Source organism: Perissodus microlepis, chromosome 14 (assembly GCF_051167445.1).
Source record: "Perissodus microlepis isolate ML-2025 ecotype Zambia chromosome 14, ASM5116744v1, whole genome shotgun sequence".
Classification (NCBI taxonomy): domain Eukaryota; kingdom Metazoa; phylum Chordata; class Actinopteri; order Cichliformes; family Cichlidae; genus Perissodus; species Perissodus microlepis.
The window spans coordinates 14,928,384-14,951,731 of NC_140474.1; the positions used below are offsets into that span (position 1 = coordinate 14,928,384).

The 23,348-nt window shown below is 39.3% G+C and overlaps 1 protein-coding gene across 1 annotated transcript in view; it reads left to right on the forward strand.

Moving 5' to 3' along the window:
• LOC146373660 (succinate receptor 1-like) overlaps positions 1 to 22,857 on the forward strand; it is a 52,186-nt gene extending 29,329 nt beyond the window's left edge. Inside the window, exon 3 of the mRNA XM_084950131.1 lies at positions 21,845 to 22,857. Coding sequence (XP_084806257.1) covers positions 21,845 to 22,798 — 954 coding nt within the window. The 3' untranslated portion in view covers positions 22,799 to 22,857. The remainder of the gene's footprint in view (positions 1 to 21,844) is intronic.
• The last annotated feature ends 491 nt before the right edge of the window (positions 22,858 to 23,348 follow it).

The following is a 23,348-nucleotide window of genomic DNA, read 5'->3' on the forward strand; positions in this document are numbered from 1 at the left end:
ACAGGCAGGATAAACAGAGGGTAATATCCAATAAAACTGATTTTACCAATTATTTACCACCAAAATCTTGCTCATGATGGACCATAAAAGGAAAGCCATCATTTATAAGATGTGAGAACTTGTGGCCAATTGCCATTGCTTTCAGAGGTTTCTGTAATGGCAGAACTGTAATCACAATCTCATCACACATCATTCATCCATACAAGGAAATGTCTAAACTGTAACTGCAGGGTAGAACAATTAACTTGAGTGCAACAGAATGTATTACAAATAACTGGAAGTGCATTCCTCCAGAACTGACAGTGTTCAGTGTCACAATACTAATGCCTAGATTCTTTCCCCCCAAGAGTTGCACGCATTTTGTGTGAAGGTTTTTAAAACTTTTAGTGGGTAGTTCATTTCACTATTGTGAGTATGTTGACCACAAGGACCATCAACCACACTGTAACTAAAGGACAACAAAGATAAATAATGGGTTAACTATGCAATCAGAAACATAAGCATTGAGTAGACAAATAACCCTGCTTGTTCCAGTTATTCAGTCAGATCTGCTCACCAGGTTGGATTGTCCTCTGGCTGTCAGCTTGACAAGCAGTTCAGCACTGCCGCCCCTGACTGCCTTCCACAGATGAATGCCACTCAATTGTTGAGAAAATAATGTAAATTGTTGAAAAGTGGTCAATAGAAGAACATTCATTGCAAGTGCTACTCAAACAGAATAATGTAATCTTGTTGCAACCTTGCTTGTTGCTGCGTAACTCGAAAAAAATGTGGAGACACAGAATTATCAGTTACCTAACAATGCTGTTAGAAAATCCTCTGCATCAAATTTAGACTCAAGCTAACCTCAAAATAAATAATGGAATGGGGCTCTTAAAAAGCTTTGTGTATGAGGTACAGTAGGAAAGGCGCTGTATGCGAAGGAGGCCTTGATGTCTCAGATAACGTAGGTTACTCTTGGGTTTGATCGAAGTATACCTAAGGCTACTGAGAGAAGAGTTAGAATTCTGAAAAATAAAACACACCCGGGCAAGCACATATACATACACAGCACAGTCTGAAGCACACAGAAGAATGGATGCATGCACATAAAATATGGTGGGAGTGAACAAATCTCAGCAGATTGCCCTTGGTAACTTGGTGTTGGTAAATATTAATAAGGGCAATCTCTAGACTCATTGCAAGTAGCAGAAAGATGTGTAAATGTGTGAGATGGCAAGGGAAGGACAGGGAGACATAATGAATACTGAATAGAGTGCTGAAGAAAGAGAACAGATGCTAAGACATAGAGACAGACGGGTGAAGGATAACAGAGGAAAAACAAAGCTTTGGTTTCATGACAGTTTAGAAATAGTTGAGAAAGAAAAGACATGCTTTTGTCTAAGAGATGCACATACCTTTTTCAACTAACTGGCTATTATAGTATGTTACAATGATACAAAAAAACGTTGTTTATGCGCAGATTTTATCTGATTAGTAATGCATGAACAAACACTGACTTTCTCTACTAATGGGCTTGAATTTGAAACCCCAATTCTAGAAGTTTTTCAAAACATGTGAGTTTTTATTGCTTCATTTATTTCAGTAGTAACCCTTTTCATACTTTGAAATGTGGCCAAATTTCCAAGAATTCCAAGTGAATTTGAACTACGAACTGCAGATAGTAGTTGGAATGCATAAATAGCCTGTGTTAATAAATAGATGATTTATTCTGCTCGTTTCAGAGGGGGTGGGGGGGATTTGGGATTCTGTTTGCAATACCACCTATTTAATATGAGATAAAAACCCAACAGGCACAATGAGTTTAAGTATATTCTACAAAAAGTGAAAATGGCAGGAACATACTGGAGCTGATGGGATTTATTATAAAACCTTGTGAAACCTTGTAAAAACAGTGAAACACTCGTCATAGAATCTCACCATAAAAAAATTGTCATAACTACCAACTATAATTATTAATACTAATTCAACATTAATTCATATTTAGAATACAAAGCATACAAATTATAAGGTAATTGTAAAAGTGGTAGGAAAGCTGTGCTGCATTTGTGTTTTCCACACTCATTGAAATGGCACTGATTCAAGCTTCTCAAAAATCACCATTGTCCTTGAACTGACTTACACAGGTGGATCTAAAATGAATCTAAACAGATATGGGTTCAATTTGACCCAGAACAGTCTTGGTTTATAAAAATTAGTAGCAACTGTACAACTATGTCCAATTTGTTTCAAAAAATATTTTCATTTATTTCTGTATTTTGGGTAACTTCAGGATAATTCATCTAATTTGAGGCTAAAAGAATAACATTTTATTGTCAAAACAGGCCAAATTTGACTTAAAATGTATGTAAGAGTTAAACTGCTAGCTCTGTTGTAATCAGAAAAACCTAAGAAAATCATCTCCAGCAGCAGCAGGCAGTATAAAAGATGTTCTGTTTTATTGGACAAACAAATGTGTTGTGAAATAATTTTGCCATGGATAATTGTGAGTTCTTGATACACACTGCACACATTGGTAATGCTATGATATTTACCAAATGAGGTGATTAGTGATTTAGAACACTTATTATTTTTTTATTTTTGCATTTATTTTACATTACTGAATCCGAACAGCTTACCCGGAAGGCATGCATTCTTCGTTAACAGCTGGTTTCTAACTATGGGGAAAGCCTGATGGACGATCAAGAGCATGCCTCCTTTGTGTAACATGTACTGTATACTGAAATCCGCTGATCTTCCACATGTTCTTTTTCAGTAGTGATTTACAGTTGCCTTTAGGGTCTCTGAGAAAGACTGTTTTATCATCCCTTTGAACATCATGCATATTTAAACATTCTCATGTATGCACTGTAGTGTATGCCTGCTACCAGAGGAGCACAGGTACATTATATAGATAGATAGATAGATAGATAGATAGATAGATAGATAGATAGATAGATAGATAGATAGATAGATAGATAGATAGATAGATAGATAGATAGATAGATAGATAGATAGATAGATAGGTGTGTGTGTGTGAAAGCAATGCTTTCTTTCTTGGCATCCTGCAAAATATTCTAACAGACAAATAGGAGAGAAGCCAATAATCTGTGTGCAATACAGTCACAACATGTATATATGTCTCTTTTAGCTAAAAATAAGTCTGCTTCTCAGAGGTGCTGGCCAGCCTAATAGACTAATTAACTCAAATCTCTGGAGTACTTTGATAGTCAAAAGAAATGTAAAAATAAATAAATAAATCACACAACACTTTGCATTGAAGCCATGGACTTGGTGTCTTTGTTGGTGTGCATCGGTTTATGTGGATTTCCTTAAATTCTTTCAACATGGATCCAAACATGCAAATTTCTGTCACACACACATTCCCTGACGGAATGATTTCTCACTTTTCACACCCTTTTCCCCTTTCCTTTGGAGACAGTAATCCCCAGCTGCAGCACTAATAGCATTAGCAGAGCATATCCAATCCCCTTATAGTACTCTGCCAGGGAGCTCAGACCTACCCTGAGACAGACACTCTGCGAGACTACATTACCCATACTCCTCAGGAGTTACCTGGTTACCTAGTCCAGTTTGGTTTGTAAACTAAGACAAATATTAAACACAAAGTAGAAGGCATTTTATACAAGCTACTGTCTACTCTCAGTTCTACCACAGAGGCACAGAGCACCAGCTTTAGTATCACACAGTTACTGCAGTTGTCACAAGTTGGGAGCACTATGGAAAAAGACAGCACAGGATAAAAAGGGCTAAGTGTAAAATAAGGTAAGCCCTACATGTTTAAGTTTAGTCATTATACAGCTGTTTGAAAAATGATACTGAAAGGTTGCAGCGCGTTAAAATCAATCAGTGTTTTTTTAAATGTAGGTCCAGGGATGGAACAGTCAAAAAGCTGCTTAAGGCTAAAGAATCTCAACAATTTTAACACCGGTACAACATTTTGCACATTTATGGATCCAATCCCTATTATTACTCCTAAGCAATACAGTTGCATCATTTGAGACATGTTTGCTGCAGCAGTGAAGCACAGCTTTTACTTTAACATTGAATGATCTCCTTTTCTCATTTGTGGTGCACTCCTCTTAGCTTTGCAACCACTTGGCAAGTAGCAAATCAGCATGTTACATATAAACAACAGGTGACTGTGGCAATCTGCTAGAATCCAAAGCAATCTCAAGGAGCTTTTTAGTTCAACAACATATTTCCCATTTGCAAGCCATTACATGCAGCGACAGCAAGCGACACTCACCAGCTAGCTGGAGAAAATAATTTTTTTTCTGTATCCACTGGTGGCTACTAGGGGGTCATGGGCTGGTCTCCTGGCTGGTATGACTGGAGCTAATATAAAGGGTTAGAAAATGTGTGTAAGAAAGAGAGAGAGAGCCCTTTTGGACATGATCATTTTCCAGTGAGACAAGTTTAACCTCTCATGGATTTAGCACCGAGATTTTAAAATTACGGTTCTTTGTCTAATCAAACCAATTGTTAATATGGGGTCTTATTTGTAAGCAACTCACATATTATTACATATTATTACATATACATATTTATTTAATTTTGCATGCACGACAGACCAGATTTTTAAAAAAAGATTATGAAAAACACGCCTTGCATATTCATGTGTTTTGAATGAACAAATGGTATGAAATAATTTGAATATAAAATTCCAGACCGGCATTAACAACAGCATCATTCCTGAATTATTCATGTGCACGCAAACAACAGAAAGCACTGTATGCACATTTCTGCGCAGACATACTTTTACTCACAAGTGCTCTTTTTTGTGCTAAGAGAAAATAAAAGCAGACAAATAGGAGGGGATGCAAAAAACAAACCCTGTTCCCAGACACAACCATCTAAGGCAGAGCAGCAGAGAACTTGTCTTCCTTCATCCCAGCCTCTGTAAGCCAGCTCTCAGCTTCTTGACTGCAGCTCCATCTCTCAGTCCTTAACCATTGCTCACAGTGAGTCATTGACTTAAAAACAGGCTGCAGTCTGCCACGGGATCAGCTCATAAGTAATCATTCTACTGTGCAGTGTAAATATTGGTGTTTATAAGTGTTCTTTCTTACTTCTTTTTGCATGTATCCAAGGAAGGATAAAGAAAACTAAGCAGATATGGGAAGGGAACACGGAAGCTACAAAGGGGTTAGAAATGAAAGAAAGATGGGGGAAAAAAACGAGGGTTTTGTGTCAGGCCTAAGAATGAGCTGTAACCTAATGAGTCTAAATGAAAGCTGACTGTCTGAGTTAACTCAATTCTTTGCTCTGCTAGTCACAGTTCTTAGCTTAATGATGTTTGCTGCAGACTACTGATGCAAGAGCCAATGGTGGATTGTCTTTTTTGGTCATATGTTTTCCTGCGTGTGGCGTCCCTCTTCGCCACTTGCATGTGTAGAATGTTGAACTTGGCTCAGGGAGCACACGTGATGACATCACCCACACTGTGGAGCAGACATCCATTTAAGATATGTTTACCGTGCTTAAACCATCGGCATGCCTCTGTCCCTGCTCGTGTAAACACAGAATGCAGCTGACCATGTGCCCGCTTGCGTACCATGTGTATACAGCGTTTACACAAAACAGATAAAGAAATAAAAACCAGAGTGGGGAGTGCGGGTAGAGGAGGCAAGGCTGCAATCTGTGGCGATTTGGTTAAATATGGAACAAAGATGAAGCAGCGCAGGGGTGAGGATGTTCCAGGGAGGTCTCTCTGCAAAGGGTATAATAGATTTGGAAAGGAAATGTGTAGTGTGTACACAGAGGTGAAGAGAAGACATAGTTCATGCTCAGGAATGCTATAAAGCTGTTTGTATAGTCAGCAGGCCAGGCCAGCCTAGGTGTTGAAGCTTTTTCGTACAGAACGTTGGCAAACAAAAGAGAGCAAATGCAAAAGAAATTGTGGGAATTGAATAAAAGAAAAATAAAGGATCTATAGAGAGAAATATGTCATGTTATAAGTCAAAGAGAGTTTTTAACTCAGCAAGAATCCAGGCTCAGATTAGTGGAATCTGGGAAGCTTTCTTTAGAATGACATGTAAACCTCCTCCTGCCCTACTGCACCATTTCTACCCGTTCAACGGTCTTTGTTTCAGTGTGCTTATCAGCAGCACATCTGTTTCACACGTCATGTGATTCCAGAGCAAATTTACTATATCTTTCAGAGCCAGGTTTGTGTGTGTGTGTGTGTGTGTGTGTGTGTGTGTGTGTGTGTGTGTGTGTGTGTGTGTGCTCGTGGCCCAATATCACAAAGACAGAGAGCAATTAAGTCATGCACACACTGGAGGGGGACACAATTCATGGCTCTCCCCTGACTTTTTATTGCTTGAATTCTTCTCCTTCTCAGTTCAATTTGTTAGCAAAAATAAATAGATAATTGAAAAAGCCTAAAACCTGGTTGGATGTGCTACCAACAGGGTAATTGATAATGAACCCATAACTAGCATTTCATAAGCTGCAAGGCTGGAAAAAGGAGATAAAATTGGATACAGATGTGAGAAACGATGAACTCGGCAAACTTATTTTTTTAGGTTACTGTATTTCTGTGACATAAGCTAAAGCACTTTGACAGTGTGCATCTTGTAGTAGAAAGTGGAGGTGGGCTCTGCTACCAGAGGGCCACGAGTAATGTTATTTCCTTGTACCATAGCTACAGTGGCTTACTAACCCAAGCTTAACGATACCAGAGGAGCCAGAGCAAACCTCTGACATAGGGAGGTCTTGTGTTTTTGTGAAAGTTTCATCCCTCAGTTCATATTAGTGGAATTTCCTCTCCTGTGACCAAGGTCTAAGGAGAATTTGTTTTTTAAAAAAAATACACAAAGCTAAGTAATGTGTGAATGTGGTAATATACAGGTTATACAGGTAAACAAACGGGCTTTTTCGTGGTAAAGAAACTCGTTTTAATAGGAAATTTCATGTCTTTGGATTTTTTCACTGGAACCAATACTGCATGTGGCTGGTTTTTGTGTCTGCAAATACAAAAGAGCAAAATGTCCATTATCTTGAATTAACAGATTGAATTTCATGACTATTTCATAAAACTGCCATGAAACTGTGCTGGTGTTCCACTACAGAGGCAAAGGGACAGAGCATATATATCATACAAATTGTGCTTGTGAAGAACAATGAGTACAGTGCCACTGTGGTAAAAGCACGCTATCCAAAATCTAATAATCTGAAGTTGACGTTTGAAGGTTCGCAACCTTTAAACAGAGCCAGGTTTTAGGAAAAAATACTGCTCCCTATACAGATAGACTGAACATTAAACCTAAAGTGAGTCTACAGTTGTGCTGTTATCTACAGATGTAGTGTGCAGAATTCTTAAGCCACACTTCATTTCTTTATTTTGTTTCCAAACTTGTATTTTTTTTTAAATGGTCTTGAACGATTTGTTCACCAGGCTTTCTGAACATTTGTACATTGGACATTGGCCAGTTGGCTTTCTCCTGTTCATTATCAGAGGTTTCTTTTTCCTTTTTGTTAAGGTACTTTATAAAGCATAAAAAGGCACTTAACACAGAACACAAAGGCTACCAACAACATACAACTATAGGCACTATGCACGTTTCAATTCAATTTTCTTTTATTTATATAGTTTAAGTTTATATAGTAAGATCTTACTTGCGCAACAGCTGTTGCCTCAAGGCACTTTACATTGTAAATACCATACAGAGAAAACACCAACAATCAAACAAACCCTTTTGAGCAAGCCCTCGGCGACAGTGGGGAGGAAAAACTCTTTTAACATGAAGGAACCTTTGGCAGAACCAGGGAGGGGCAGCCATCTGAAACAAACAGTTGGGGTTGATGGCAGAGAGACAAGCGAGGCAGAGATTAACAATAACAATAACATTTGAAATTGAAAATTTTGATTCAATTCATCGTCATCAATATGTATGGACAAAGTCAGGAGAGAGATACAACAGTGACTGTCTAAAGTTACCTGTATAACACATGAACACATTCATACTTTGATGCACCATGAAATACCATCTGGATTGGCACCAGCTTTATACCAGCCTGGAGATCTATTCCCGAAGACTACTCTATTTTACATTTTCCTAGAAAAGCATAAAGGAGTGAGGGGTGACCCAAGACTTTTGCATCTTTTGAATCTGCTCAATACCCTAACTTTTAGGTCTTTCAGACATTTCAGGCAGTCATGCATTGCTTCTCCCCTATATCTTCACCTTTTGAGGATTGTCCAGGGTTTTTCTTCAAGTTTAGTTTATGTCTGGTTTATTCTGCTCCACGATCACGACTGTCTAAACCAACTCTGACAGGATGCAGTCACTATCTCGCAGTGAGATATGTGATCTATGATGTTGCTTCTCATCAGTCAGACAACCAAAAATATTTCAGTTTTGCATGTTTTTTGCAGTAAAACTTTGCTCTTTATTCCAAATTGTCTCACTTTAACAAAATGCAGGGACTAAAGCTCCACCGGGACAAATGTTACAGCTACTGTAGTGTTGACAAAGACTAGTCTGGCTAAGTCTATGTCAACAAAACCTAGTAAGTTTTTCATCTCAAGATAAAAAAACAAAACAATAAAAATAAAGAATTCATTCAAAGGATTAAAGACTTAAAATGTAAGCGTTTATGTAAAATGTAAGCAACATAAAATTATCCCAATGCCACTTTTCCCCATTGGAGACATTGGGGGTATGTATCATAACCATCTGTATACAATGTTTGTGTAATTATTTTCATTACAAGCAGAGACAAAAGTTCCACGCTGCAAGATTTAAGCAGTCAGTGTTTGCCATGTCCCCCATCTGTTAGCAGCAAGCTAATATTGCAAATGAGCCCTTAGGTAAACTTTACTGACTTCTATTTTTTCCTTTATTTTCTAGGTATTTGCTCGTGAACTGTTTTGACCTGATATTTGTATGAGAGTCAAGGAACCTTGCAGTTCATCTGAAATGGCAATATAAATATTTCAGTTATGAATAGAAATGCGTGCTGACAGACGTACCCAACATTGCCATTCACAGAGAGGTGCGGCGTGTGGAAAATTTAAAACAAAAGTACTGTTTGTATGATTTTTCTAAAGACAAGGTCGTGTTTTGAATTACAAATCGAGTGAGGAATTGTGGCACTGACAGAGCAGAGATTCTGCGCGGGGTTATTTTAGTTTTCCATCTGAGCAAAAATCTAATTTAGCTCCATCCCTCCTTGACCACATACCCATGCAGACTCTCCCTTCACAGTGCAACATAACTCAAGGACAGTGAGTCAGCCAGCCAATATGAGCCTAATCAAATCCACGGTCCCGAAATGTGAGCCACCGTGAGACTAGCAGAGAGTTGGGATGTCACAGGGCAAGACCTTCACCCCATCTACCTGCTGACAGAGGCAATGACAGAGGGCGCACGAGCAGAAATGGGAGATGGGAGAGATTCCGTTTGTTCTGTTACCATTTTTTCCATGTATGTGTGCACCAAAGCACAGAGATGAGACACTGCCGTGCATAATTGCCACCTGGGGAGAGAAAAGAGAAGAAGGCAGCGTTACTGACCAATAACGACCATGAAGGTAGAAACACTAGATAGACTGCTTAGATAAACAGACCACGTGCACTAACAATGACGAGCAGTTACAAATATGCATCTATTATGTATTTTTCTGTATTTCTTTTATACATATCTAAGTATAATAAAAGAAACCGAATAACTGTTCCTGACCACAGCACAACCATTGAAAATCTTAATGGTTTAGTTTCTCCTGGTGAGCACCTCCAAACATCATCTCTCTCCATATTTCCTCTATTTATTTTCTTAAAGCCAAGCAGACCAAGAGAAATTCCTGTGGGTGTGCTATTTAGGAGAACTTTTGACCACTTCAACAATGGCTGGCAAAGTGAGCCCCGTCATCTAGTGCCAACACATACAAACCAGGAAGTCAATGACCCCACAGAGGAAAGTCGTAATTCTTCACCTCTGACACGGATGCCTTTTATAGTAAGATATTTTAGACTTTAAGCTGTCAGGCTTCATATTGTGAACTCGGCTAAGTGTGAAACCTTAGTTCATCACGTTACTTTTTATCTTGTCAAACTGATGTGAGAATACCATCCACCTTCTGCTCAATGCAATATTTTCCCTCCAAGCGCCTGTAGCGAGCTCTGTGTTCTTAAGCGTGGAGACAGATTTCAGTGAAGTTCTCTGTGGAGCCTGAAAATTTCCTCGTCCCCTGACACTTTGTGACACCAATTAGGAGGTTGCTGGTATGACAAGCCATTGGTCCATTGACAAAAAAACCTCTCTAGCTGTGTTTATGTGAGCTATGATTGATTTTATACTATAGCATAGTGAGGGAATGAAAGAACGAAAGTAAAGACCGTTGCAATGATGACGACAGAGAAACAAGAAGAATCCAGACAGGAGGAAAAAGGAAACAAGCTGAAAGTTAAAAACTTCTGATGTCATTTTCGGAAATGGACGTGTTTTTTGGGGGTTTTTTGTTGGCCCACTTGACTGTCAGCTGACAGAGACACTGATCTCCAGTGAAAGAGTGATAAAAGAGCTGGTGTGCTCATTGAATACTCCTGTTATGAGCACCTGCTGTCTAGAGCAATGTACATGGCTTCAGAGTCATCACAGCAGTTTACAAGACACTCGCTGTTCTAAACCATTACAGTGGGCTTTACATAATGTAACCTGTTTCACAGCTCCCAGGTTCCCCATCACCAGCAGCAGTATGATGTCATCAAGTCAAGATGCAGAACAGGAGGACCATTATTTTGTGTGCACTGTGGATATGTTCACATCAGTAAAACTTGCGATGCCAGTAATGAAACAAGAGAAGATCCTTAAGAGTGTGTGTGTGCATGTGTGCGTGCCATGTGCCTGGAAATCCTCCACAGAAAACTCACACCTGCCAAATGAATGATAACAATTCATGTGGACTCTGAGCACAAACAGGCAAATCATAGACAGATGCTGCCATTTAGAGTGCACCCCTGTGTGTGTGTGTCACAGTAACTGGCAGTTTAATATGGGGAACAAGTTTCGTAGCTTGTGAAAAATCTACAAGCTACTGTTGAGGATAATTGAAAGCAGGTTGCTGCTGACAGTCCTGACAATTCACCGTCAGAGAACATATGCGCAACCTAACCAAATGTTATCTGAAGCTGTACTGTAGGCCATGAGCACAGCAGGACAGCATTAAAGCGGAGAGCTCGCATGACCGTAACAGCATACAACCATAAAGCGTCTGGATATAGCCACAACTTAACCTTGTGCTTGACTAACTCTAAGGGCTGCCGATAAGAGATTGAAGTGAAAACATGTAAAGGTTATACGCAGCACTTAGCCAAGGCTGAGAAATTTAGCTTTCAGCAACGTTTTCAGTGACTAGCGAAGCGATTAGCAGACAGTTAGCTGACCTGATGGTGGTTTTGAATTTATGTGTCCCAGTAGACAGAAGAGGCAATCATATCAGTAACGCTGAGAAAGCCTTACACAGCATACACCACCAGCGTGTGTAAAACAAGCTTCTGGAACTGCAGTGACTGAAAATGAAATAGATGCACAGCACAGCAAAGAATACCAAACGTTATCAAAGGAGATCACGGTTCGCACTAAGAGCGTCTGCAGGTCCATGAACACAAAACTCATAAAAGAGAGATATGGCAATCGTGCTTATTTAATTATGTTGTGATGTGTGAAAGCGAACCTACAAAAGTAATTAGCATATTAGCTTATTAGCATAGCATATTATTACACATTTTCATACAGATTTTAAACATAAAAAAGCATAAAAAAGTAATAGTGATCTATATCTAAGAGAAAGCTGTCCAGTTGTGGCATCAATGTGGCTTCTTATACAAAAAATAAAAATGTGCGCTAAATTACTTTTTTTTTACTGCTTATGCGTAAAACTATAATTTTCAAAAATATCATTTTGATTAAACAGCTTGTGCATAGAGCCGGATTATCCATTACAGAAACATTTTTTAAAAAGTGTTAATTTAGAGCAGCTGTGGCATAAAGCTTACATTGGGTGGTGGGCTAATAAATTACATTAATAAATGGTAAGCGTCTGACATGGATAAAACATCCTGAGTCTAAACAGCTCTGAAACTGCCCCCATTCTGTCGCTGTGGATTCCCACTTGAACAATGAAAACAAGAAGTGTTTGGAGGCTTTGAACATTTTTAAAATCAGCTTGCGTAGCTGGACCTGCCTGTGACCCCAACAAGGGGACAGGAGCAGGTGAAGCCCCCAATCTCCCCTCTGTCTGTGAAGGCCAATTTGTGTGCTGCTCAGACAAACACTGAATGAATTACTGAAACATGGCCTGATCGTGCCTCTGAGAACATTTTGGAAATTGAGGACTGGAAGAAAATGAAGGACATGATTTTAAAAAAGAGTTAGGTAAGGCTGAAATGATGATAGAGGAGAAACATTTAAATAAGACAAAAAGGATTCAAAAGCGCATTCATGTAGAGAAAAGTTTATGACGAACGAAGGTTTTGGACATATTTCAAGAATTGAGGTAATTTATCTCTCATCCTCACCTCTGTAATTTCATACATGTTAAACCTTTACAAGACCATTTGCTGTGTCGAATTGTGATCCAATTAACCCACTGTCAAATGTGAACCATGTCGATAATTAGTGCAGACTTGTAGTGATAAAGCTCTAAGTGTGTCACCTTCCAGAACTAGGACAGCTGTGTAAGTTGCAGAGACTAATGGGAACACTCACTGAGAATCAGCCTGCATGAAGCAGACATTCACTCACCTCACTCATGTTTTACTGCACCATGAAAATGTCCTTAAAATTATACCAATTGTTGTCAGACCAAACAATATGGCCTTATTCTATCAACAGATGTGATTTTTTTTTCCTTTTGCGCCACCCACTCCTTTCTCTTCCCTTTAGTCATTCTTGTTTTCTTCATCTTTGTTTTTCTTTGTGTACACACAAATACCTCAGGGTACATTTGGGACTAATTGGTCGTCTCAGGTGGAGAGCGTTCGTCTAAGCAGATTAAGTTTGTCTCAAACAGAGATCAACTAACACATGCATACACACAAATACAAATTATGAGAGCGCTATGACATTGCAGGCAGATGCACCCTCTGCTCTGTTATCTATATTCTTACTGACTCTCATTCTGTCTCCTTCTGCATTATTTTACTGTCATTCACTATCCCACAAAAACGCATCTTTATGATTCTTAACTTGTTCATTTTTAGCTACAAATGTTGATACTTTTTTAAAACTAAGTTCTTTGTCTATCTACACAATTCTATCTATGTATTTCTTTATAAACTAAGGTAGGACACTTGGAATTTCAGCCCGATATATGAGTATTGACTTAATGCTGCCCTCTGCTGCAAAAAATTGGCATCATACAATGTTTGCTGAGGCTGGTACACAAAATTTACAAATGTAATAAAACCATGTTATGGTTTGTATACAGTTCCCCTGAATATGAACACAGTCTGCTTATCAGTGGATCTCATTTATACGACATGCAGCTTGTCTTTTGATGTAAACAACAAACACAACATGAAGTACATATTTACACTTTCATGGTTTCATTTTACAGATGCTTTACTCTGCTCCAAAAGCACATACACGGCAGTTTTGAAGGGGACAGATGCATTTTGTTGTAACTGCATTCAGCATTCAATAACATCCAGTTAGTGCAGCAGCTGCACAGAGTTGGCAGGCCAACAAGAGGGGCAAACAACAATAAAACTAAAGTAAACCATATAAAACAATTATGCTACAAGAAATTCAATTAAATTGTTTCTCTTTTTCCCGTTTCTTGTAGCAAAATGTCTTATTTCTCTCCAGGATACTACAGAGCACCAAGTTGTGCATTGGAGAATCACTTTGAACTGTTCACATCACAAAAACCTCAATTCCTCTCCACGTGGTCAACGTAAAAACACAAAAAGTTTGTAATGCAGACTGCATTTGCATGAAATGTCAACAACCCTTCAGCTGCACATGCTGTCATGAAGATACGCAAGACTTACGTTTGCTTAGGCCTGCCACCAGAGAGCACTCTTGTCCTACACAAAACAGCAAATAAAAAGATCTTGAACTATATTAAATACAAAAAAGGCATTATTGTAAAAATAATAATGTGACTGTTTCATTATGCTATTTAAACAAAGGCTTGCACGCTTCTCTTTTCCCAGCAGCAAAACAATGTAAAAGAGATGAGAAGGGGAAAAATTATTTTCATTAATATGACTTAATTAACTTTGAGAAAACTAAGTAAAGTATATTTTATGAGTATCATTATTTAAAGAAATAAATAATTTAAATAAATTAAACTAAAAAGAAAAGCAAGCATATCTAAGTTGTTTTTTTTGTTTTTTTTGAAAGGGTCATGTTCCACACTTTTGTCTGCCTTAATCACAGACCACTGCTGATAAGACTTTTGTGTTTGGTTTTGTTTTTTTGCTTTTTTTGGGGGGGGGGGTCCTGTTTTTTCATGGTTGACTTTGGATAACCATGTCTTTTATGTAATCTGGAGAATAAAAATGAATTCATAATTCAAAGATGATTATATAGCCACTGTAAATATAGGCAAAACATAGCGTGATTTTTCTCACGTGAGAATTAAAACAGACTTACATCTTTGCCCTAGCGCTGGCCTCCGCTAGAACAAACTGAACACTATTAAAGACAGGAATGCTGAAAGATTACTTTTGATCCCGTAACCAAACAAACCCCTCACAGTCCCTGCCTGGGTTTCATAAGGACATGCCAGCTGTATTATGTCTGGCTTGCTTTATCTGGAGTTTAAGGTTTTTCAAAAAAAAATCAATAAAGGTCCAACCTGACTTTGTCTCACACGAATGTGTCTTATGATCTCTCAGCACTATGTCATGTGCTTTCAAAAGGCTGCTAAACATTGTAAGCTCTGTTGCCAAAATATACTGTAGACTCACCATCAGGCTCAACATAATCACGATTAGTGTGTTATGTAACCACAGGACAGGTGTTGAATACAATATGCTGGAAAATGAACAAACCAACAATGTCGCATTAACATATTAGCCATTTGATTTACTCTTACTGATGATGAGAAGTGTTTTTCTTGATGTGTAGACAGCATTTTCATATAGGCTTATTTATATTGTGCCAAGTCACAAAAACAGTCATCTTAAAGCACTTTATATAGTAAGATTAGTAAACTACAATATTAGACATAGACAGATGAATGGTTTGGAGAAGTCCCCTAGCAGCTTAAACCTATTAAAGCATAACTAAGGGATCTTTAAGGGTTAGCTGATCCAGACCTAACTGAACTCAAACTGAAAACTGGTTCCACAGGAAAAGAGCCTGTGAACTGAAAACTATGACGTGCTCTGCTGGGATAATATCATACTATGAAGTCTTTAAGATATGAAAGAAGATGATTTTTTGGGAGATGGATCCTAAATTCTGGATTTAACAGGTGCCAGTAAAGAAAAGTGTGAGAAACAGGATCTCCCTTTTTAGACCCTGCTAAGCACTTTTGCTGCAGCGTTTTGGATCAGCTAATGACTTATCAAGGAGCTTCAATAGTCCTGCATAGAACAAATGAATGAACTAGTTTTCAGCATCAGTCTGAGACACAATGTTTCTAATTATGGCAATACTGTGCAGATGAAAGAAGGAAGCCCTAGATTTGTTTAATGTGCAGATTATAGGACATATTCTAATCAAAAAGACACACACAGCAGTATTGGAGGCCAAGTCTGAGTTTTTATGGACAAAAATAATATAACTTTACTATTTGTTTTTTGTTTGTTTTAGTTTTAGGATGTTTTGTTGTTCTGGATGAAAACATTTTTAAACACTGCATATGTGCCTAGCACGCAGTGAAAAAGAACATTATCAAATGACTGTGAAAAACAAAGTATACCTATACTGCTGAGTCTGAGTAGCTGCTAATGAAATGCACTTGTGAGCAAGTGTGAGCACAAGTGTGAGTCAGGTGGAGCTCCTTTAGGGGCGTCAAGCCTCTCTTACTGTCTTTGCAACTTTGTACTGAGTACTGAGGTCTTTGCGAATAAACTCTGAATTTATTTCAATCAGGCAGTGCTCGGGCGACCCCACTGGCCTCTGGCCCCAAGGAGAGGCGCCGCTTGTCACCAAAGTAATCTCAAGTCAGACGTTAAGCCAACAGCTGAAGTTTGGGCCAAATTGCAGTCATGCAGCAGGGCATTGATCCCACAACAGCAAATCTATAACAGAATGGCTGAAAAAAAGAAAAGTATCACAGTGTTGGAATGGAGCCCTGCATCAGATTGGTGGCCTGTCCAGTGTACTCACACTGCAATGAAAAAACAAGACTTAATTTCTCATGCACTGCAGCCCTGAAGCTTTCTTGATATTGCCTATGTAGCGGCGCCAGGAGGGGAGGAAAGGATTTGGCTGAGGCAGGTTAACGCCGAACCTACATCCCCTCAACACACACCAAATGTAGCGGCGCAAGGGATTACAGAGGAGTGAAACACCACCAACCTAAATGCTATTGTTTTCGACAACGCCACCTAGGGGTAGTTACACCCCAGGAAAAGATGATTAATAGATGTACCAATTATCACAATCACGCAGGTTTGTTATCTGCAGCAGCGGTGGGGCAAAGAAACAAACAAAATTACTAAAAATACTTTATTTGATAATCACCAATAGAAGTAAAAAGGTTCATTAAAAGGACTGACAGTAACAGCCTGACAAACAGGTAAACTAAATATAAAGGGAGAATACCGACCACTTGGCTGGGCTACTCACCCGTGCGACCTCACCGCAATCCTCACTGCGATCTAACCGGTGTGTTATACCTATACCCCAGTGTACACACATGCATGCTTTGGAGGAAGGGAAACCACCACACGTGCCTAGTCTCCCACAAACGGCCGGACCTTCTCAAAAGAAAAGGACAGAAGAGTTACACAAAATAAACAACTAAAATAAACAACAAATACAGATTCTATCCTAGAGTCTCCTTTAAACACACTTTAAAACATCACCATCAAGCGTAAAATACCATCACACAAGGGGCAAATAAATGCCGACCCTAGTTGGAATAAACCGAATTAAAAGTAGAAACAGGACAACAAGTAAACAAGACCATAAGACAAGACAGCAGCGGTGTAGCACGATCCTGTAATGAAACAGAGAGAAGCAGTAGTCAGGGTCCACCCTACTATGCCACATTATAACAAGCCCGTAAGAGTCTTGTTACAACTCTCTAAGGGTGATACTAAATGAGCAGCTTTCCTGCAGTGCTTCCTGCAACCTGGGGAAGATGATGTGGATTCGAGGGCATCCCAGCATTAGCCCGAGTAGTCCTACGTAAAGGGGCCACACCATTCTGGACATCAGCAATACCTGGCAGCGGATCTGTGCAAACCACAGGGGACATTGAGGGTTCTAGCTCGACTGGTCTACGGGGGCTAGGAGTCTCCAGTCTTGGTTGGCAATTTCTTGGGGCCGGAGTAGGTTCAGAAACCAATAAAAACTACTCACCACCTTGCATAGGTTCCGCTATGGGGGCAGTTTTTAGTGGTTGAACTGGAGCACTGAAGGGACAAGGGGTCTCAAATTCCACCTTCTTCTGTAATAGTGAACGGCGAACATGTTTCACATGACTCAGGTTATTTACCGGAGCAACAGTGTACATGGACCCATTTTGGTCAGGGGCCTAAAGCACTTTATACACCACTGAACTCCAAACATCCTGAATTTTATGACGGCCTCTAAGCCCAACTTCCTTCAGATAAACCAACTGACCTTCTCGCAGGGGAACTTCCTTTACACGCTGGTCGTGGCATGTCTTACACCAATTAGCTTCAGGGATTTGCTTCGGTTGGGATGCGGGCAAATGACCCAAATAAACATTAGGATGGGTTTGCGCATCTTTAGCCGACCGTCATCGCTCACACTCCTGGCACCACTGTTGGGTGTCTCCATACATCCCTATCCATTGAGAAAATGACAGGCCATTGAGCACCATTGAGAAACCACATCTACTGTTCTCCGAACACCCTGATAACCATGCTCCTGGTGCAGCTGCTGCAAAACCTGACCCTGGTGGGACTTGGGTAACAATACCTGCAGCGTCTCTTCTCTCCCAGGATGACAGACCTTCCAATATAACATGTCATCCCGCTCCACTAACCTATGCCATTGCCTGACCAACCCGAGGGCCAGCCTTGAAGTGCAACCACATTCCTTGGCATCAGGCCCCCGTCTCCAAAACTGCAGAAACTCCCAGATCATGGGGTCAGTCACCAGCAAAACATGAAGGTCAGACAATGCATACCCAGGGAAGACTGAGGTAGTGGCTTGGACAGCGGGTTTTACTGGTTTCCTACCAATAACCTGGGGCAAAGGGTCAGGTACTACAGACTCTGAGCCTAAGACGCCTCCACCTTAACCTCGGCTCAATGGTTCAGGGGGCGGAAGTTTCCCTGAATGGAAGAACAAACAACATTACTTGAACTGGCTTGCAGTGCTGTACCAGCTGACTGAGCAGGCATGACTGTGGGCTCTCCAGGGCACTCTCTGGCAAAATGCCCAACCTTCTGGCACTGTCTGCAAATTACGGCCTTATTACGTGAGGCAGGATATGGTTTGGAAGCACTATTCAAAGCAGTAAGACTCCTTGTGAGCCGAACTGCTCTTGCTGACTTTTAAGAATCTCTTTCAACTCCTGTATTTTAGATTAATAGGGTGCAATACATGCCAGACTACCTCTAAAAGGGACCTCCTGGACACTGTGCTGAAATCCTAACACCGGGGGAACCGAGTAACTTCTATCCCTACTGCCCCTTGTCATACCTCCATGCTCCCATAATATAGCCTCCCGACGAACATCTATCAATGTGGCAGTAGGGTGGCCGCGGACATACTGCTTTAATTCTCTGCGTAAGAAACAATCATTTTCAACAAACTGATCTCTAAGCAAGACATCTTTGTTCAGCAGATCACTAGGGGACTGTTTCACAACCCTATGCATGAGACACATAAGAGCATGTGAAAATTCCTGTAATGTCTCTCCCTCCTGCTGTCATCTTGAAAAGAAATCCTCCTGCAGAGAAACATATGACTTAGTACACCCATACAGTTCCTGTAAAATAGTCAAAATCTGTTCACGATCGTCTTTCTTCTCTGGAAGCTGATATTTAATCTCTTCTCTGGGCTCGCCTTCCAGGTGATCATAGATAAACAGGGTTTGGTCGGCTGGTGAAAGATGTCGTACCCTCAAACAGGCCTGCACCTCTTCCACCCACTCGGCAATACCTATTCCAGTCTTACCGTTGAACGATGGACACTACCTCTCCCGAGGAAGATAAATCAGTCTCTCAGTCACGGGAGCTTAAATAGCAGAATACCCATAGGTGAATGAACCTGTAGAAGCAGCACTGGTTCCAGGTTGCTCCGATTCTCGCTTTTGCCGCATCTGCCGATTTTCTGCTTGCAGCTGAGCAACCAAGTCCTTTAGCTGTGCGAGCTCTTCCAGATTGTGGTGGCATGAAGGAGGATAGCGCGAACATCCACTCCTCCCCAGCTGATAATTAGAGGCTGTTGTAAGAAACAGCCATGCTTCACTACACCTACATACAAATGCATTTGCAGTGTCAGACATTGCATAGTCTACCAGCTGCCTTGTACAAAATCGTTGTGATGCCCACTAGCAAGAATTTGAGCCAATATTGTATTAGCACAGGTAATAGTCCCATGAATTCATGCCTCCAACATGGCCTATTCAAGTAGCACACTTGCTCAAACTGCATACAATTTATTTAGAAGTGAGAATGTGACATTTTCAACATGTGCAAAACCATACCACTTTATTAATAAAGTGCCTGAGGGTGCCATGCTGAAATTATCCACACTACTGATTGAGTGACTGATAGTGAAGAAGAAAAACTATTTTGGGTTCTACATAACACATTATTTATAATACAGAAAGAGGAAGTGTGAGTTTACTTTGAAGTGAGTAAAGAATTATTTTGAAAATCATGCTCTAACTAAAAAGGAACTCAACTATTGGTTGATGCAAGATGTACGTGACTGAAATTTTTGCAGCTTCTTATGAACAAGTATAACCATACAGTGACTCAAAAATACCTTCTAGAAAACATTTCAGTGCTCTTAGAACTTACGTCTTTAACGTTTGAACAACAAATTCCAGGGAAATAGCTCTGTATACTAAAATAAAGTAGCATTGGATGACTAGACAAAAAAACAATGAAATAAAAACATTTTTGATTCATTTTTTATGAATTTTGCCATTTTAGTCAGGACTGCCAGAAGCTACCAAGCAAGACCATAAGCTCAAAGGAGACTGTAAGTAAAATTATAGAATCATGCAATGAGTGTGATTTCACATTTTAACACATTGTTGCTGTTTTAACATAAAATGCATATAGCTTCAACTTTTATTAAATGGATGAAAATATCTTCTTTATACACTGATGCTGTGCTTTAACCAAATCCACTGATGATGTGTTTTTCAGATTTAAACACATTGTTGCTTTGTTTACATATAAAGAAGACAGTCTCAACTTTAGTTAGGCGTGGCTGAGAAAGGGTAAAAAAAATCTTATTTTCACACTTCTATTGATATTGTGGTTTAACCAAGACCACACATGATGTGTTCTAAAATTATAATTTTTCAATATGGGAAAATAAGACCTTCAGTAACTAACTTTTGAGCATCAATAACATTGGAGAATGTACTGTCGGATAATCCGGTGGAACTGACATGGAGGTTTTATCTTGAAACAGCACTCAGTGAACCTGCTCTGTAACTTTATGCGGTCTGTCACATCATGGCTGAGTCACTGTGGGTCATAAATGATTCACTTTGCAATAATTTTATTTAGAAATTATCATTACGAATGTCAGAAAGGGAAAAAAACGGTTGCACAAACTGACATGTTGCAACAGTGGTTTCCTTTTCCCACACTTGAGTTCAGTGAGCTCTTCGGAACAACTTATTATTTTACAAATGTTTGTAAAGGCAGCCTAAGGGATCAATTCATAGATAATAATAATATTGAATATATTACAGTGATGCTAGCAGTCATGCGTTGTAATCAGACAATATAAATATTCGAGCAGAAATATGTGTTGACAAAATAGACTCAAATATGTTTATTTTATTATTCAGATTAGGAAAGATTTCAAATAAAACTATACGAGTCTTCATCAATTGAATGCAAATGTTTACATTTTTTTCAAAAATTCAGAAGAATTTAAACACTTGATTTGATTGAAAATTTGAAAAGTAAAATTTTAAAAATTCTTTTTTTCCAACCCTTATTTCAATATCATGCTGGTAATAATGGAGGAGAGCTCATCTGAGCTTTTGATAAGAAAATTATATTATATATGTAGCCATGTTTTCTTGGGCGTGCATCATATTTCCACGCTGTAAATGCAAATAACTTGCAAACTGTTTGTGTACTTAAACCATAAATGAAATGGCTATTTATGTCATATTAGTGGCACCAGTACCCTGACTACTCTGTGTTTACTGTTTCCAGTGTACAGAGGGAGGTTGCACCTGCTCACTACCGCACATCATATTCTCGCTAACAGCAGCTTTCAAAACAACTACACCATGGTAAGTCTTATCTTTACAAATATAATGTGTATTGTGCTCAATGTGTTCAGTTTGAGTTAAGGAGATCTCCTTAAAGTTTTCTTTTCCAGAATGTAATTCTTTGATATAACTGACTGGATAAATTAGTTTGAATAAATAATTTACTTTGTTTTTTCTCTCATTTTGCCCCAATCCTCCCCTTTGTCCTCTTCCTTTCTCCTTCTTTCCCTCCTGTCTTCTCTTTATTCCTCTTTTGCTACAGGTGCTTAATTGTACGCAGATAGTTGAGGCACTGGAGACCTATTACCTGCCAACATTTTATGGAATTGAGTTCTCTGTTGGTTTCCTTGGCAACCTGCTGGTTGTACTTGGTTATATATTTTGTTTACAACAGTGGCAGAGCTGCAATATTTACCTCTTCAGTCTTGCAGTTTCAGACCTTATTTTCCTCTCCACATTGCCACGCCTCTGCTACCTTTATTCAAATCACAAAGAAGAGAGCAATCTCTATGTTTGTGTTATCAACCGCTACGTCCTGCATGTAAATCTTTACTCCTCCATACTCTTTATGGTTTGGCTCAGCATGGACCGCTTCCTGCTCATAAAGTATCCAATGAGGAACCATTATCTGCTCAGGCCACGAACAGCTCTGATTGTTACAGGGTTGAGCTGGATAGCTGTCAGCGTTGAAGTTGCCCCAATGATAACGCTGATGGTGCAGGACCTAAAAGAAAAAAATTGGACCAAGTGCCGAGATTTTGGCAGTCTGAAGGGAGATATCAGTGTGCTTGGCTACAGCTTGGGGCTGACAGTGACAGGTTATATTCTCCCTCTGTTTGGACTTTGTGTTTTTTCCTACCAAATAGCACACCTACTGTGTGTCCAGGAAAGGGCTCTGCAGCGCAGCACGGCATCATCATACAAGCGGCCTCTAAAGGTGGTTGCATCAGCGGCAGCGCTATTTCTGGTTCTCTACACTCCCTACCATGTGCTTAGAAATGTGTCAATAGCAACTATGCAAGACTGGGCAGGACTGGAGATTTGCACACAGATGCACATAAAGAGTATCTATATCTTGACCCGACCTATAGCCTTTTTTCACAGTGTAATCAACCCCATCTTCTACTTCCTCATGGGTGACAAGTTCAGAGACCTCCTAGAATCTAAGATTAGAAATATAGTCAGCAAAACAGTGGTGCAAAGAAACCCTTCATGAGTAAAATACAAACTTACTGTACGTAAAAAAAAAAAAAAAAGAATATCAGCATAGCATCCATGTACATGAATGAGACCTACTTTGTAGTTTCTTTATTTTATTTTCTGAATTTTGTTTTGTATTTTCCTCATATCACTGCTTCCTTTAGTGATGCACAAATATATATATATATACATACACACACACAAACACATACATATATATACATATATATATATACATATTCTTGAAGTAAAACTATGAATGAAAGTTTATTGTCACATTTGCTGAAACTCTTAACTTTGCATTGCTTTATCATTGTTACGTCTTATTTGGGAATGTTTGCACATTATAGTGCCATATAGCTTCTTAAGCTAATAAAGACTATTAAAAACTGTCTGCTCTTTTATTATTACCTAGACTTCAACGTTTTCTCCACAAATCATTAAAGGGGGTATTTGGCTGACATAGTCTAAATCAACAAGAATGATTCAAATTTGAACAATTTTGGTCTGGTCAAGTTGGACTTTCCCATGTAAATGCTGCATGTTCTCCATGTGCCAAAGAAATG